Genomic DNA, 15964 nt, shown 5'->3' with positions numbered 1-15964 from the left:
CCCGCCCCGCGCTCCGCCCCGGAGCGGCCCCGCCCCGGGGCTCAGAGCCCGGCCCCGCCCACTCCTCCCGCGCGCGGCTCCGCGAGGTTCCGGACGACGGGGTCCGACCGGCTCGGGCGTCGCGCCTTGCCTGCCCTCGCCGGCCCGCATCCCTCCCGGGGGCTTCGCTGCCTTCCCGCCTCAGGTCCGTGGTCCGGCCCTGTGGGGTCAAGCGGCCGGCTCTCGGGCAGCGCCCTCGCCCCGACCCCCACGAAGCGCAGGCGGCGGGGCGAACTGGGCGCTTTATTGAGCGGGTAGCGGGCGGGGAGCGAACCGCGAGCCCTTCACTCGGCGTAGGCTGTGTCGTCGTTGCTGTCGCTGAAGGCGGAAGAGGAGAGCTCCTCGCGGGGCGTGCAGACCGGGCACCGCCGCCGCATGTCGTCCCAGCACGGCCGGCAGTACACGGCCTGGCAGGCTGGCGTGGGGCACGCGTGGGACTCGGGCGTCTCGCGGTCCTGGCACACCACGCAGCGCCGGCTCAGCCAGCGGCGCAGGACTGGGCAGCCGCGGTGCAAGGAGTCCACCAGGGCGGGGCGCTGCGGGGTGGCGTGGGTGGTTAGTGCCGTGGGAGAGGAGGGCCCCTGGACCCGCGCGTACTGACTTAGTCCCCGGTCCTGACAGCACCCACACATTGGAGGGGGGGAGGCTGACGGAGACCAGGAGAGCCTGGAGGACAGGGTGCTATGGAATGGCTTCTGAGGCCTCCTCCGCCTCCCTCCGCCGTGATCAGCGTGGGGACTGCCGCCCCCAGGCCCACCCTGGGGCAGCTGTCATCTGCCCTTGTGCCTCTCGGTGGGCCTGAGAAGTGAGTGAGGCGAGCACACAGGCTGCTGTCCCCAGCTGGTGCATGAGACGGTGAATCTCAGTGCCAGACACTCGAGCCTGGCCAGACCCAGGCGGCCGATTCCACATCACAAGCCTTGTCACTGTGCCCTCTGCCACACAGTTGCAAGGAGCCCTTCTTCACAGCCGCCTTAGCAGGTCACACTGCTCGTGAACCTGCAGGGCCCTTGCCCACCCAGCAAAAGCAGTGACTCCTGGCCTGGGCTTCAGGGCCTTCTGGCCTCTGTCCCTTCCCAGCCTGCCCCCCAACCCTGGGTCCTGCCTCTTCCGGGCAGCTGTCCTGGCCCGGCCCTCGATATTGGCCCTCCCTGCCACTCTGACTCTGCACACTTTGTCCCCTCCGCTTAGCATGCATGCCCCTCATGCCTCTTTCTACCCATTCAAATAGTTCACTTCAGGACCAGGCCAAGGAACCCTGGTATTTTGTTTTGCATTGGGCATTCACCCGTCCTCTATTGTGCGTCAGATGGATGGAGAAGTCCGGACATGGGAGAAAAAGTTAAGCAAACGGTATCACACTGTGAACTTCATTAGAGGTGATTAAATGGGAATGGCTGCCATTCGTCCCATTATGACGTCTATCCCTGTGCTAAGAGACTGTAGGTAAATCAATTCAGAAAACAATAGGGCCGGGGATTTAGCTCAGTGGTTTTGCCACCTGCTGCACAAGCGCAAGGACCCAAGTTCGATCCCTGGTACCAAAAAAAAGAAAACAACCCTATGGGCTGGGGGTGTGGAGCTCATACTTTTCCTGAGATCTTGGGTTCCATCCCAGCGCCATACATGCACACACACCCTAACCAAACACTGCAGATACTGTTCTTATCAGCATCTGTTTTTCAGGTGAGGACACTGATGATTGGAGAGGGGATCAGGGTTGTACAGTGGCGATACACACATATATAGAACTTTACTCTCATACGAGCACCAGGAAAGAAAACTCATTTCAGGGCCGGGGATGTAGCTCAGTGTTGCCGCGCCTGCCTTGCAAGTGTAAGGTCCCGAGTTCAATCCCCAGTACCAAAAAAGAAAAAAGAAAAAGAAAACTCATTTCATCCTCACAGTGAGGAGATGGAGTGGTTGGCCCCATCTTAGAGAAAGGAAACCAGGGCACAGCAGTTAAGGTGCTTAAGATCATACAGTTGTCACAGTAAGAGGAGGATCCAGGATTCGAACCCAGGGCTTCTGGTTTCTAGTGAGAGGGCCTTAGAGATCAGTCCAACCTCCTCAATCGGAGGAAGAAACTAACGCCCAGGGAGGACCGTGGCTGGGCTCACACCCTTAACAAGGGAGTGCGGACTGGAACTCTTCTTCCTGACCATGCCTAACTGGCATCTCGCTCCCCTCCTAGCTGCCCTGGTCTAGTCTGCAGTGCCCTCCGAGAATCTGTGGCTGTGCCATGGGCCCCTCTTTCTGATGAGCCCCTCTTGTTTCCCTTTGACCAGACTATGTTGTCGGTCCCCCTTTCTGCCCATTTCCTGATGGTCCACTGAGTTTCAGCCCGAGCCGAACACTGGGTGCAGGCGTGAACCCTGCCTGAGCTCTGGAGCTGGACGTCCAGGGCCCCTGGCTTGTGTTCAGCCAGACTGAGCTCTAGTGGCTGGGCCCACAGAGGAGTGGGTGATGCCCCTTCTCCGTAGTTCACGAAGGCCTGGACTTACCAGAGCCCTCTGCTGCTGGGCCCGCCTCACGATGGCAGCCCGCCTCAGCTTGGTGAAGGCTGCTCTCTTCCTCAGTAGCTCGTTGTAGAGGAACAGGATCCGCTTCTTCTCCCGCTGGGACAGAGAGGGCTGTTCAATCGCAGTGACAGGGAGCTGTGTGTGGGCAGGGGTGGGGCGCTCCGGGGCACACCTTGGGAAAGTAGAAGGCTACGATGACCCTCCGGAGCCGATAGCCGAAAGCCTGGGCCAGGCAGAGACACAGCAAGAGGCCGACGGGGAAAGTGGCCCTCCAGTAGGCCCTGGCATCCAGCCCCACTGGCTGGGGCAGGCAGGCTGGGTGGGCAAGCCTGTGAGCAGGCTGCTCAGGCAGCCCCGGCTGAGTCCCAAGCACCCCAGCGGGAGGTGGAGGGTAGACCTTGATTTCCCACTCTCCCTCTGCCTGCCTGCTGACTCTGCAGATCTGTGGGGCCAGGACTGCAGCCACCAGGCTTCAGGCAGAACACATCTCAAAAATTACCACGGCAGAAGGTTCTCTTGGAAGGCTTCAAGCCTCAGATGCCAAGGCCCCAGCCCCAGGCTTCTCTGACCCTAACTGGTCCCTGATATATTCCGGGCTCTGATTTCCCCAACTCAAACAGGCCAGCCCCCACTCTGCCACCAAGGCCTGCCCCCAACCCTTTACCATGGACTCCTCTGACACTTGCCCCAGCCTCAGTCTCTCTAAGCCAAGCGTTCAGGATCACTCACGCATGTTGTTTGATTCCACCCCTGTGTCTGAAGAGGTGTTCAGAGCCCCAATGGTCTTCCGAAGAAGCCGGGCGAGCATGGAGTCTCCCTCGACTCTCACCTCCAGTTTATGACTGCCTGTGACCCCATGGGTAGAAGAGTCAGGAAAGAGCTGGGGTTGAGAGGGGCAGGATGGAAGCTGGCAGTGGGGCGGGGTCGAGGTCAAGCCGGAGAAATAGGAATTCTCAGCTGGACCGGCCTTTCTTGGGTTTGGCTCAACCCTAACCCTCCCTGATGTAAAGGTCAAGGGTTACTGAAGTCCCCCATGACAGAGGCGGGACCTTGGGGAGGCGAGGTGGGGAGGGCTGTCACAGGAAGGGGTGCAGAGGGGAGACGGGAGGGTGCAGTGCGTGGGCCTGAGAGGGGCAGGGCTCACTGCGGAAGGAGTACTGCAGGAAGGAGTGTTGGCGGATGGTGTCGAAGACCGAGTAGAGCGCCCAGTCCAGCCCACAGAGCACCAGCAGAAGCAGCAGGATGGGCAGCGCCTCCAGGAGCTCCCGTGCCTGCAGAGAGCCCAGGCGTCTTGGCCTGCTGCCGCAGTCACACCCAGCCTGCCGGCCACACCATCCTCACCAGATTGCTTGTTTCTGAGGCCTGGATAGTAGGCTTGCAGGGGAAGATGAGGGCCTTCTTCTCAGCCTTGCGGAGCGGCAGCAGAGTCCGTTTGCCCTGGAGAAGCATCGTCCACAGAGGGACCCGAGGGCTCTGCCCTTCCCTCAGCCCTCCTGGAGCTCCAGACCACACAGGCACCCTTAGGCAGAGCTGTGCCCTCACCAGCTTCTTCCTGCGCTCATCGATCTGACAGAAGTAGGTGCTGATGTAGATGTTGTCAAAGCGAATGTCCTGGTTATAGCGGTCCATGTAGGAGAAGGACCTGGGAACAGGTGGTAGGCCATCTTCACTTCGAGGCAGGGTCTGCTCACCCACGGGCCATCAGCTCCTGGCCGCCATTCACGGCAGCCCCTGTCGGAGGCCCAGGGCCAGGCATGGCGACGACAAGGGCCCAAGCCTCCACCCTGCCTTCCAGCGGTGAGGCCATGCAGGGGCTTGCCAGTGCCAGAGGTGAGAGTGAGGGCCGAAGTTGGGCCAGGAGCCCCTTCAGACCGCATTTGGGGAGCTCCTTCCATGCTCGGCTCCTGCTCGGCCTCTCCAGGCCTGGCCTTCAGGCTCTCCTGCAGCACGGGCCAGGGGGCCAGTCCGCGCTGTGCTGAGCCATCTCCCCCTCCACAACAGGCACCCCTCCCTGGAGCACCACAGTGGTGTGTGTGTGTGTGTGTGTGTGTAGCCATCTTCCATGTGTTTCCCCAAGTCCCGCATAATGCTTCAGTTTCCTAAGGAAAAAATGTTAATTGTTGGAAATGTGTTGAAAACTGTAAAAATACATTAAATAAATTCTGTAAAGTGTGAAACATAAGTTCCAATACTCTTGGTTCTGAGACCCTGTAAAAATCCACATCTCTGCCTTCGAGAAAGTAATAACCGGGAATGCAAAGACGGACTGGGAGCGCCCCCTTGTGGAGAGACCTACTGCTGCCGAGCTGCGGCTTCCGCCCGCCTGGCTCCCTTGGTGAGCAGTAACCTGGGAGCAGAGCCTGGAAGTGGGCTTTGAATCTGACTCCTTCCTTCCCTCTCCAAGCTACCTCTGAGGCCATGGGACTTTTTCCTTTCCTCCTCCATCTCAGGCCATCTTCCTGTACTGCCCCACCACCTCCAGCTAGCCCTGATGATCCAGCCAGGCCTCCCCGGTCCGTCTTACAACTGCCTCAGCACAGGGCCTCCCTGCATGGCTTTCCAGGTCCTTCTGGCCATGCCCACTTTGGCCCACTGAGCTTCTCTCTCACCCTGAGACCCCAGGATACCACCCTGCTTTTCCTTGTCCATGGCTCCCCACTGCAGCCTTTCAGGGTCTGGGCATGGCACCTCATCAACTCCACCCTTGTCCCGACAGCCAGTCCACGTGTGGCCCTTGGACAGCTCTCTCACCACTCCAACTAGACCAGGAGTTTCTTGTGAGCAGGAGTGTGGTTCCATCCTCTTTCTCCTCCCGCAAGGCACACACACATCCACTCACTTGCAGTCACCTAGCCCCACAGATAGGGCGGACTGACCCAGGGCGGAGATGGCACGGAGATTCAGGGTCCACAAAGTCAGCGGAAAATGAAAGCAGACTGAGGCCCAGGCGGCCCCGCTGGATGTGGGCTGGGTGGAGTTGGGACTTTGTTCCGAATGGAAGGAAAGTAGCTGCCAACACAGCAGGCAGCAGGGTATAAAAGCAAAATCGAATGATAAAAATGGCACAAAGTCAGAGCCAAGGGGAAGATGGAGGGCAAGAAAAATCAAAAGTCAAAGCTAAATGTGAAAAAAAGCATTAGAATAAAGGCTGGAAGGAGGTAGATAAATGGAGACGGTTGCCCTTTTAAGATTATGGGAACCCAAGTAACATCTCTTCTTCCAAAATGTCCATGCGTCCTTTAACTTTGTGTAAAAAGCAAACCCAACTTAAGAAAAGGCCAAATGGGCTGGGGATTTAGCTCAGTGGTTCTGCCGCCTGCCTTGCAACTGCAAGGAACCAAGTTCGATTCCCGGTACCAAAAAAGAAAAGAAAAGAAAAGAAAAGGCCAAATTAAAGGCAAGTAGCATTGAGGTTCAGAGCTGGTGATGGGCTCTGCACTCCACCTCCCAGCCTCCCTGGGGCACCACCCAGTGGACAAGGGGGCGCTCACCCTCGCAGAACCAGCAGGAAGGTGCAGGACAGCAGCGTGTGCAGCAGCCCCAGGGCCCACTCCAGCCGGGCCTCTTGCTGCTCCACGTAGTTTCGCACCTCAGTGCTCACGTGCTCCCAGCTCGTGTTGAGGCCCAGCACCCCGGCCTGCTTTTCCTCCTGAGGGACATGCCTGCGCACTTAGGTGCCAGCCCAGGCACCCCACTCCTGTCCCCGGGGCCCCCGGGACCTTCAGAAGGTGTCACTCTGTCTGCTGACTCTCTTGTGCTGGTCCTGCTCCCTGTTCTACACCACCTCGCAGCATGACCCTTCCACCCTCGGGCTGGGCTGTCCCCCACACCCCTAGTCCCTAATGCCTCCTCTCCCTGCCACCTGTGCCCCAGCCTCCTACCTTGATGTCAATGTTGCCTGAAAATTCCCCGGCCAGGCTGCGAATAGACTGGTTGAGGGAATCATAGGTCTGCCCAAAGTTGCCTTCCACTGGGATACGGCTGCGGCACCAGACCTCCATCGCTGGGGACCACGGGACAGTCAGGCCCCTGCCTGGCAGCCTGCATTCCCCCAAACCCTGTCTCTTCACACTGCTCTTCCCCCCACCCCACCCCCCAGTACTGGGGTTTGAACCCAGAGCCTTTGCACTGAGCTGCATCCCAGCCCTTATTTTTTTAAATTTTGAGACAAGGTCTTGCTTAGTTACTGTTTTCCAGGCTGGGCTCGAACTCACAATTCTCCTAGTGTGCTGGGATTTCAGGCACATGCCATGAGGCCTGGCTTCATGCTGTCCTTCTGTCTCTCTGCCCATGACTTTCTACCCTAATGGCTTCCCCTCACCACTGTCTCGGGGGTCTTCCTCCAGAAGCAAGGCTTGATCTCTGCTCCCATTTTTTCAGCTGTCCCCAACTACAAGAAATGCTGACAAGGACCACCAGCATTTACAGAGCAGCTCCTTGTGTGGGGCTCTGCCACTTTCGGCACAGGCATCGTCCCTAGTCCTGAGCCACGTCCCATCACTGTGCCATGCTCTGATCAACGAGATGACGCTCAGTTTGCCGTCGCTCACCGGGGCCACACGACAGCCAGCAGATGCTGGGGTGCTGCGTCCAGAGCCTCGGCCCTCCTGCCCCTGGCTTTCCTGCCACATCTATCATGGTCCCCACTGACTTGGCTCCCTAAGCCGCTGCACCCCACCTTCCTGCCATTGTGCTGACCCTTGGTGATGCTGCAGAAGAACTTGAACTTCATCGGCAGGCAGAGCAAGTGGTTCAGGAGCGGGACCCAGACGCGCTGCACACACTGTTCATGCTTTCGGTCAAACCAGCGGTGGCAGCTGAGGATAGCCTGGTTCACCACGTCTATAGGAGAAAGTGATGGGGTCTGAGGCCCCTGCGCCCCTCCCTGGCCCTGGCCCTTGCCCTGCCCGGCCTGCCCTACCAGGGACCCCTCACGGGAACAGCGCAGCTTGGTCTTCAGCTCGAACATCTTCTGGGTTGACAGGTGAGGCCGAGTGCTGCGGGCTGTTTCCTCGGGGTCCATGGCGTCCTCAGGTGCGTAGCCGGCCTCGCTGCTCACCTGGGCATCCAGGTCCTCAAAGGCAGTGGAGATGTTCCGAGTCTCTGCGTTCAGGGCTTCTTTGCTGTCCTGGGTTGGAGAAACGGGGAGGAGGGCGGAGGGGAGGATGGACGCCTCGGAGCTGCTGCCCCCGCCCACCCTGGGGTCCTCCCCAGGCCTAAGGGAGCTGGGCCAGGGGCAGCCTCTCCCCTTCCATTCCTCCCACTCACAGTGTGGCTGTCACTGCTCCCCAGCTGTCAGGCTCCCCTACTGGCCCCCAGCTCCTCCTCTGACCTCCGAATCCTTCTAGTCAGTGGGCCCCAGGCCCGGGGTCTCACCCCAGGTCACTGTGCTGTCCGAATGTTTCCAACTCCAGAGCCTCAGCCCACCTCTCCAATGCTCCAATGCTCCCCTGGCAGCCAGAACCAGTCCTGGGCTCCCAAGGCCCAGGCCCCTCATGAGTGCCACCCACTCAGGCATGTGGCAATGTGTATGGGGCGTCTCCCACCAGCTGGGGGTGCTCTCCTGGCACCTGGTGCCCCAGGACCAGGGCATATTCTGCAAAGACTGCCGGTAGTGTCCCCACTGAGAAAACACATCCAGGGCCCCAGCTCCCAGCTCAAGTGAACGAGGCCCGGAGAGGGGTGGGCGGGCCTGGCCGTGCGGGTCCTGACCAGCAGGTCCTTGAACACTGCCCGGAGTGGGGCTGTGGAGACGCGCCAGGCCGAGCGGGTGTTGTTGATCTGCAGCTCCACAGTGCAGCCCAGCGACGCTACCACCTCATTGAGGTTGTGCCTCAGATTGGCCGCTGGCCCTGGAGGAGGAGGCCAGTGGTCATTTCTATGTTAATCCAGTATTTTTTCAAACCCTTCTCCGCATGCAGTGAACATCTTCTAGAACTGTACAGCGATGGGGCTGAATAAGCTTGTGAGAATTCTTTGCTTCCAACCCTGCACTTTCTCAGTGTAAACTGAGGAGGCACAAAGCTGGGGAGGTGCTCTCTTACGGACACACAGCAAACTGGAGCACCTGGGGTCAGACCCCACATTTTCCACCCAGGGTCACTGCATCAGGGGACTGACCACACTCAGGGACAGTCGACACACGCACCTGCATAGACAGCAGCCAGGGCGTATCCCAGGACAAACAGCCTGCCCTCTTTGCCCAGCATCTTGGGCACCAGCAGGAGGCTGGCACAGCGGATGTGAGGGGAGGTCCCCCAACCTATGGCCCCCAAACCTGTCAGGAGAGCCCAGGAGGCAGGTGGTGAGGCAAAGTGAGGAACTGGGCCTCACTTTGTGAGTGAGTTACCAGAGCCCCTGCCTGGACCCTGCGCCCCTCCCCAATTACACAGACTCAGACAGGCCTCCTGGACCATCCATTCATAGGTTCAACGGCCACTTTCAGGGTTCGACTGTGTGCCAGCATGGACTGGCATGGAGAGATGGGTACAAATGGAAGACTCATGGCCAGTGATTGGCGTATGCATGTGTGCGTGTGTCTAAGTGTGTGCCTTTGTGTTAGGGAAGACAGCCAACACTTCCCACATCTGGGCTGGATTCATTCTTCTCCCAAGTGATGAGGTAGTAGAGTGGGCAAGGGGAAAATTCTAGAAATAGGCTCCGCTGCTCAGGGGGGGTCCACGAGTTCAGAGCCCACCGCGACCTTCCCAGGGCTGGGACACCAGCTGCACTTGTGTCCCCCCTTGCCCTGAGTCATGGCCACACATACGTGGCAGCAGTTTCACGCGTGTCTCCCTGTGGTCTCTTCGAGGAGACTGAGCTCCTGGAAGCCATAACCCAGAAAGGGAGACAGACAAGTAAACAGATGACTACCACACTGTGTGCGTGGCACAGGGAGGCACTCCAGGGAGCTGGGAGCCGAGGCAGGCGTGGGGATTTGTGCAGGCAGAGGCGTGGCTGGGAGACCTGGGCACAGAGGTGACGCACCAACCTGGCCTGCCAGAGGAGCAAACACCGGGAGGTGCAGATGGCATCCAGGCCAAAGGAGCCCAGGCTGGTTAGGGAGACGAGACCATGACCCAGCCAGCTGTGGCTCCTTCCTCTTCCCCTGCTCCATCTCCTCTGAGTCCACCACCTCTCCCTGGGACCAGGATGTCTGTGGTCTGCATGGTGGCCCTGCTGGGGATGGAGCCCAGGGCCCTGCTTGTGCTAGGCATGCGCTCCACCACTGAGCCACGCCTCCAGGCCCTGGGGGTCTGGCCACTGCCTCCTCTCTCTGAGGTGACCTCATGCTCCAAGCGCCAGCCCCCCACCTGCCCCTCCTCCTGGCCAGCCACACCTCAGGCTGCAGGCGGAGCTCTCCTCCCTGACTCCTGGGCAGCAGCTCCACCCAGTCATACAGGTTTGCGGCCAACCCTGTCTGGTGCCACCCGGCAGTTTTTTCTGCCTTCTCTCTCACTAACACAACTTGGGTTTTGTTCAAGGGCAACAGCCCAGTCCTGCCCCAGGCCTGGGGGGCAGTCTGGGTCTGTCTGAACCAACCATGGCGTTACAGGACTTTGGGAGCGACCTGTCCTGTGGTCTTGGCCTTCTGGCCTAAGACTCCAGCTGAGGACCATGGCTGACGGGGAGCCGCCCACATTCTGACAGGGCCCTGTGGAGCTCTGGGCGTCTGTGTGGGCTGAGCAAAGGGGCAGAAAGTCTCCCCTACGCCACCAGTTCACACAAGCGAACAGGAAACGTGGACTCTCTGGAAGGGGAGCCAAGTGGCCGGCATTGGCCGGCGCAGGAGTCTGTGGAGAGGATGGGTGGCCTATGTCGGTCAGAGAGCCCGGAGCCCCAGCCGGCGACGGTGACTGCCACCAGAAGCAGAAGCGGCATCACCGAGCAGCAGAGCCTGCCAGCCACCCTAGCCTTCCCTCCACGGAGCCCGCTTCTCCTCAGGCGGGGAGGGCTTGGCAGGCGAGGACTATGCCTTTCCTCTGGGACAAGTGGGCACTTCGGAAGGCATCGGGCCCGGGGCCGCCTCCGTGCCAGGCAGCCTGCCAGGGAGGGGCCCAGAGGCAGAGGGCGAGGGTGCACAGGAGCGAGGGCCCATCGCCGCCTACGGGAAACCAGGTGCTGAGGGCCACAGGGAGCCTCGGAAGGGCCAGGGGCGGCCAGCGGGGCTGAGCACCTGCCATGCGGACTCAGAAAGGGAAGGGACTAGAGAAGTGAGGAAGGCCAGGCCCTCTCCACACCAGGCCCTCAGCTGAGGACGGGGAGCAGGGCGAGAGGCCACGGGGAGGGAGACACCGGACACCGCACCAGAAAAGGTGCAAGGCTGGGACGCGAAGAGATGGGCTGCTCCGCCTCACGAGGCCGCGCCCACTGAGGGGAGGCTGGGTCCTGCTGAGGAGAACAGCCAGGAGGCGCAGGCTTGCGTGGAGGGACGCGATGGGGACCCCGTGTGATTACGCGGCCAGACGCGGCCAGAGAAAGCACTGCGTTCCGTGTCCGCCTCCCAGCTGAGCCTGTGGTGAGGGAACAAGGCGGGCCAGGCCTGAGAGAGGCTCGCGGGACAGCCCGGGAAGCGCCTGTTCCAGAAAGGGCCAATGAGAGTGCCTTGCTCTCCTGTCCGGTCTTTGACACTGTGTGAAAATGTGCCTGGAGTGCAAATCAAAACAGCGCTGACTCCTTCCTCCTGAAAGATCGGCCACCATCGAGGACAAAAAACAATCAAGGTGGGGGGGGGGGGAGCAACCGCTAGGGAGGTGGGTGAGGAGGCTCCCCGAGCACTAAAGCCAGAAAAGCCCGTGGGGCCAGCTGTGCCCCTTCCGGGTGTCTTCCTTAAAGTCAGTCCCCACGCTGCAATGACAAACGCATACCATGTTTACAGCTGCACAAATCTCAGTCGCTAAGTTAGGGAAGCGGCCTCTGTGTCCATGAGGAGAAGGACGGCTAAAGAAAAAGCGGTGTTTACACAGCGGAGCACTGCTCTGCCATACAGATAAATCTGAGTCATTTACAGGAAAACGCACGGACCCTGGGACCGTGATGCCAAGTGAAATAAATCTAATAGGAAGAGACGTGATTCGCCGGGGATGCAGCTCAGTGGCACTGCGCCTGTCTTGCAAGCACAAGGTCCTGAGTTCAATCCCCGGTACCAAAAAGAGACAGCGAATGAAGATGTGTTATGCACCTGTGCCCACTCCCCAAGATGGAGGTAACCATTATGCCCTGCAAACATGGACTAATTAAAAAAATTTAAAAACAGGCTAGGCATGGTAACACATGCCCCAGTACTAGTACTTAGGAGGCTGAGGCAGGAGGCTCACCGTGAGTTCAAGTCCAGCCTGGGCTATATAGCAAGGCCCTGTCTCAAAAATACAAAAATAAAAACAAAAACACCAATTAAAAAAGAAAACAAAAAACAAGAAATGAATCAGACACAAGGTTAAATATCACATGGTTTCTCTAATAGGAGAAACCCAACATATAAATAATTTTTTTTTGATTTTTTGATACCAGAGATCGAACTCGGGACCTTGTGCTTGTGAGGCAGGTGCCAGAACCACTGAGCTAAATCCCTGGCCCTAAATAATTTAAAGACAAAAATAAAATAGAAGAGAGATAGAGCTAGGAATTTAGCTCAGTGGCACCACGGCTGGCTAGCAAGCACACAGGTCCTGAGTTTGATTCCTGGTATGGAAAAAATAAATTAAATAAATAAATAGATAAATAAGGAAAGAGAGATGGTAAGAAACAGGGAGGCTGACTCTGTGGAGGTGGGAAGGGTATCTGGAGAAGAAGGGAGAGAGGAGGGTGAGGGGAATAAAATGAACAGGATTCCGTATGTATCTGTCAACTCCCCAAAATGAATGTAATTATTAGATATTGCAAACATGCACTAAAAAGAAAGAAGATGTGATGCTTGGAATTGCTGCAGCCGTTTTGTGAACTGAAGTGGAGGGGTTGACAGGCTGCACTGCAGGTGGCAGAGAGAAAAGACAGAAGGAACCTTTTTGATGGGTTATTGAGCTATTGAATTATCAAAACCCAAAACCACCCCACTTGGATTTTTGTTCTCTGAGATAATAAACTTTCTCTATGGTTCAACCACTTTTAGGTGGGCTTTCTGATCTTGCAGCCAAAGGTCTCCATTCAAATCTCATCTTTGGGGCTGGGGATATAAATTACCGGCAAGCACTCACCTCGCCTGTGAGGCCCTACATCTCCTGCCAGTCAGCTCCTCTGAGAAGCCTTCCCTAAGGGCTCATGCTGACCCCAGCCACGTTTGATCGCTTCCTCTGTCCTCTGCCTCATAGGTTTCATACCACTCGCTGCCGTCAGAAATTCTCTCTCTGACTGTCCGCCTGTTTTGTGTTCTGGGGAAAGGATTGAACCCAGGGCCTTGTGCACGCTAGGCAGGTGCCCTCACCCAACTGGGAAGTGCTCTTGCTTATCTGTTGTTCATTATCTAACTTTCTCCCTGTTCCCTTCCAGTCAACTCCAAGAACCAGAGCTTGCTGACCGTGTCATGCTGTGACCTCAAGCAGCCGGTGAGGAAGGGCTGAATGAATGGATGGATGAGCTGAATTTCTCTGGAGAAGCAGAGAATGGACCAGAGAGGTCAGGGAGGGTGGTGGGGTTTGACTGTGGGGTGCCTCTTGAACTGGGGAGACTCACTGGAGACAAGGCCTGTGCCCTCTCCCCCTGGATTTCCCCTAAAGGCACAAAGTGCTGACCCACAGGATGACGGGGCCCTGACTCCTGGGCACCCAGCCTCGCGCACCCCAGCCTCGGGCTGGGACTCACCCACCAAGCCATACAACACCACCATCTTCTGCTCTTCATAGATGTTCATGGGGTTCACCAGGAGCTGAAAGAGACCTGAGGGCCCGGGTGAAGCTGAAGGTTTACAGCTCGGCCCAGCTGCGTCCAGCCGCTGCCCACCCAACCTTCTGCTTCCCCACTCACCTATGGCCAGGAGCCCCCCAGTGCCAGCCCCCAGCAGGAAGGCAGCGACAGGGAACTGGCCTGGCTGGCGCCACAGGAACCGGCAGCAGGGCTCCGGCAGCCCCCAGCTCAGCAGCGCCTGCAGAGCTGAAAGGGGATGGTTGAGCTCTCAGCCCGCCCTCTGCCTAGGGTGGGCTCACCAGGCTTAGGGACTTGCGGGGGATGGTGGCTGGGGGAAGCTGGAGGATGGTGGTGGGATCTCGGGGGGCCCTGGGGGAGAATAAGGGACCTTGAAGAAGTGGAACAGGAGTGAGGGAGAGAAGCCAGGCATGGCGGTGCACCCTGTAGTCCTAGCACTTGAGAGGCTGAGGCAGGAGGATCATTGGGAGTTCGAGGCCAGCCTGGGCTACACAGTGAGTTCAAGGTTAGCCTGAACTACATAGCCAGACCCTGTCTCAAAAAAAAAAGGAGGGGCCAGGGATTTAGCTCAGTGGTTTCGCCACCTGCTGTGCAAGCGCAAGGACCCGAGTTCGATCCCTGGTACCAAAACAAAAGGGCCAGGGACTTAGCCCAGTGGTTCCACTGCCTGCCTCTTAAGCGCAAGGTCCTGAGTTCGATCCCTGGTACCACACACACAAAAAAAAGGAGCAAGAGAAGAGAGGAGGAAAGGAGGGTGTTCTGGGAGGGGCTTGGTGCCCAGCTCACTGGTGTGGGGTGCTTTCCCTCCTGGCAGCCTTGCTCTGCTCTGGGGCTGTTTAACATCTGGACATCTGTTCCCGGGAGCCCTCTCTGGTCCCAGCAGTCTCCTCAAGGCCTGGGCCATCCTGGGAGAGGAGGGGCCTGCCTCACTCGGCCTCTCTGCGCCTGTCTTTGGTCCCCCAGCCCTGAGAGGTTGAGGGGGTGAGACCACTCTCCTTTGCCGTCCTCGGAACAGGTGAGGGGTTCCGAGACACAAAGTCCATGCCCTCCGGAATCTCAGGGCAGGGCAAAGAATTCCAGGGCTCCAGAACCCTGTCTCCAGAGAGAGGCAGGCGTGTGGCGGAGGGGCCACGTGCAGAGCCATGGGGGATGTCGTGCTGGCCCTGGGGGTGGAGGAGCCTGGCTCTGCACGGGCCGTGGTCCGCAGTGCAGGTGGCTTCACCCTGGGCCTGTCCCTGGCCACAGCCTATGGGCTGCTGGAGCTGCTGGTGGAGGGGCACAACCCCTGGGGCTGCCTGGTGGGCACCGTTACTTTGGCCACCTTCCTTAGCCTGGGCATGGCGTTCTCCCGCCAGATCCGAGCCACTGTCTTTCTGATGCTGCCCCAGGCCTTCTCCAGTAAGCCCGGCAGGCGGGTGGGGGTGGGCTGGTCCGGTGGCTGTCTGCAAGGGCCTGGCTGCCAGGTTTGGGGCTATCTCCCCAGGGCACGGCCGGATGCTGCTGCTGGTGGCCGCCTTTGGGCTGGTGCTCCAAGGGCCTTGTGCCAACACCCTGCGCAACTTCTCCCGGGCCAGTGAGGCTGTGGCCTGTGGGGCAGAGCTGGCCCTGAACCAGACTGCGGAGGTGCTAGAGCGGGCCTGGCAGCCCCTCGCCAGTAAGCCCGCTCTGTCTCCCACGGCCCTGGGCCCCCATCCTGCACGGCCTGGCACCCTTCGCCTCACCCCTGTGTCCTGACCTCGAAGCACCCAGCCTCGGAGAGACTTTGGGGCCCAGCCCAAACCTCGTGCCCTGCTCGCGGGTCTCTTCCGCTGCAGAGCCAGCACCCACAGGCCCCAGCCCCCTCTGCCCTCCCTCGCAGGGCCCTGGCGAGAATTGGGCCCTGGTGGAGCCTGCAGTGTCCCTGCCGCTTCTCACAGGTGCCCTGAGCAAGATTAAGGCTCTGGCCCAGAAGGCCAAAGTGGCGGCTGACCAGATCCGCAAGTTCTTCCGCTCCATCATGGATGGCGTGAAGCACGTGGGTGAGCCCAGTGCGCGGCCAGCTTTGGGGGTTCCAGCCTCACTCCTGTCCCCACCCGGCCTCCTGGGTGCTGACCCGGCCCAGCAGGGACCCACCTCAGGGTTCCCCCGCTCTGGGCGCCCACTGGTGTTCCCCATGCCCTGGAAAGGAGAGCCTGAGGGACTGTGGCCCTGGGCCCCAGCCCCACAACTGTCCCCAGCCAGGGCCCTGAGGAACGTGTGGTACTGGCTCCTCCACATCGGCGACGTCTGCAACGCGGAGCTGGGCAGCCCGCACTCCAAGTGTGCCCGGGTTTTTGATGACGCCAAAGACAACTGCATGAAGGTCATCCCGCAAGCCTACCACCTGTGCTATGTGCTCATGCCCTTCAAACTGGCGCTGTGCGGCCTTGCCAGCTGTGAGGAAGCCCAGGGCTGTGGTGCGGGGCGGCGGGGGGACCCTGGGGGCCCTGAGGCTGCTGGGCTCCGGGACGGAGGGCTGGGCGGCAGGCGGGCAAATGTGGCATGGGGCAACAGGAAGAGACCAAGAG

The 15964-nt window shown here is 59.3% G+C and overlaps 2 protein-coding genes across 7 annotated transcripts in view; one reads left to right on the top strand and one right to left on the bottom strand.

The window, feature by feature from the left end:
• Positions 1-88: 88 nt before the first annotated feature.
• Dcst1 (DC-STAMP domain containing 1) lies at positions 89-14562 on the bottom strand. 4 transcript variants are annotated; one of them, XM_004871464.3, is made up of 16 exons: positions 14205-14562; positions 13521-13646; positions 13359-13433; positions 8710-8838; positions 8274-8413; positions 7497-7689; positions 7260-7403; positions 6443-6564; positions 6053-6210; positions 4104-4203; positions 3903-3998; positions 3706-3832; positions 3291-3407; positions 2734-2876; positions 2544-2657; positions 89-575 (listed from the first exon to the last, which is right to left on the bottom strand). In XM_004871464.3, the coding sequence occupies exons 1-16, from the start codon at positions 14560-14562 to the stop codon at positions 324-326; spliced, it is 2394 nt and encodes a 797-aa protein (XP_004871521.2). In that variant the 3' UTR covers positions 89-323. The 4 variants fall into 4 exon arrangements, with proteins under 4 accessions (XP_004871521.2, XP_087059482.1, XP_021105053.2 ...); XM_087203356.1 differs by having other exon boundaries at positions 13359-13646; XM_021249394.2 differs by having other exon boundaries at positions 3903-4203.
• The window catches only part of Dcst2 (DC-STAMP domain containing 2), a 9046-nt gene continuing 7642 nt past the window's right edge, over positions 14561-15964 (top strand). For 2 of the 3 annotated variants that reach the window (XM_087203359.1, XM_087203358.1), the window contains exons 1-3: positions 14561-14816; positions 14902-15072; positions 15335-15832. In XM_087203359.1, coding sequence (XP_087059485.1) covers positions 14561-14816; positions 14902-15072; positions 15335-15832 — 925 coding nt within the window. The remainder of the gene's footprint in view (positions 14817-14901; positions 15073-15334; positions 15833-15964) is intronic. The other variant, XM_004871465.3, reaches the window with a different exon arrangement.

Source organism: Heterocephalus glaber, unplaced genomic scaffold (genome assembly GCF_053883595.1).
Source record: "Heterocephalus glaber isolate CG9 unplaced genomic scaffold, H.glaber_assembly_v1.0 deba00001795, whole genome shotgun sequence".
Classification (NCBI taxonomy): Eukaryota; Metazoa; Chordata; class Mammalia; order Rodentia; family Bathyergidae; genus Heterocephalus; species Heterocephalus glaber.
Note: the sequence above shows the minus strand (reverse complement) of the source record. Positions and strands in the feature narration are given on the sequence as shown.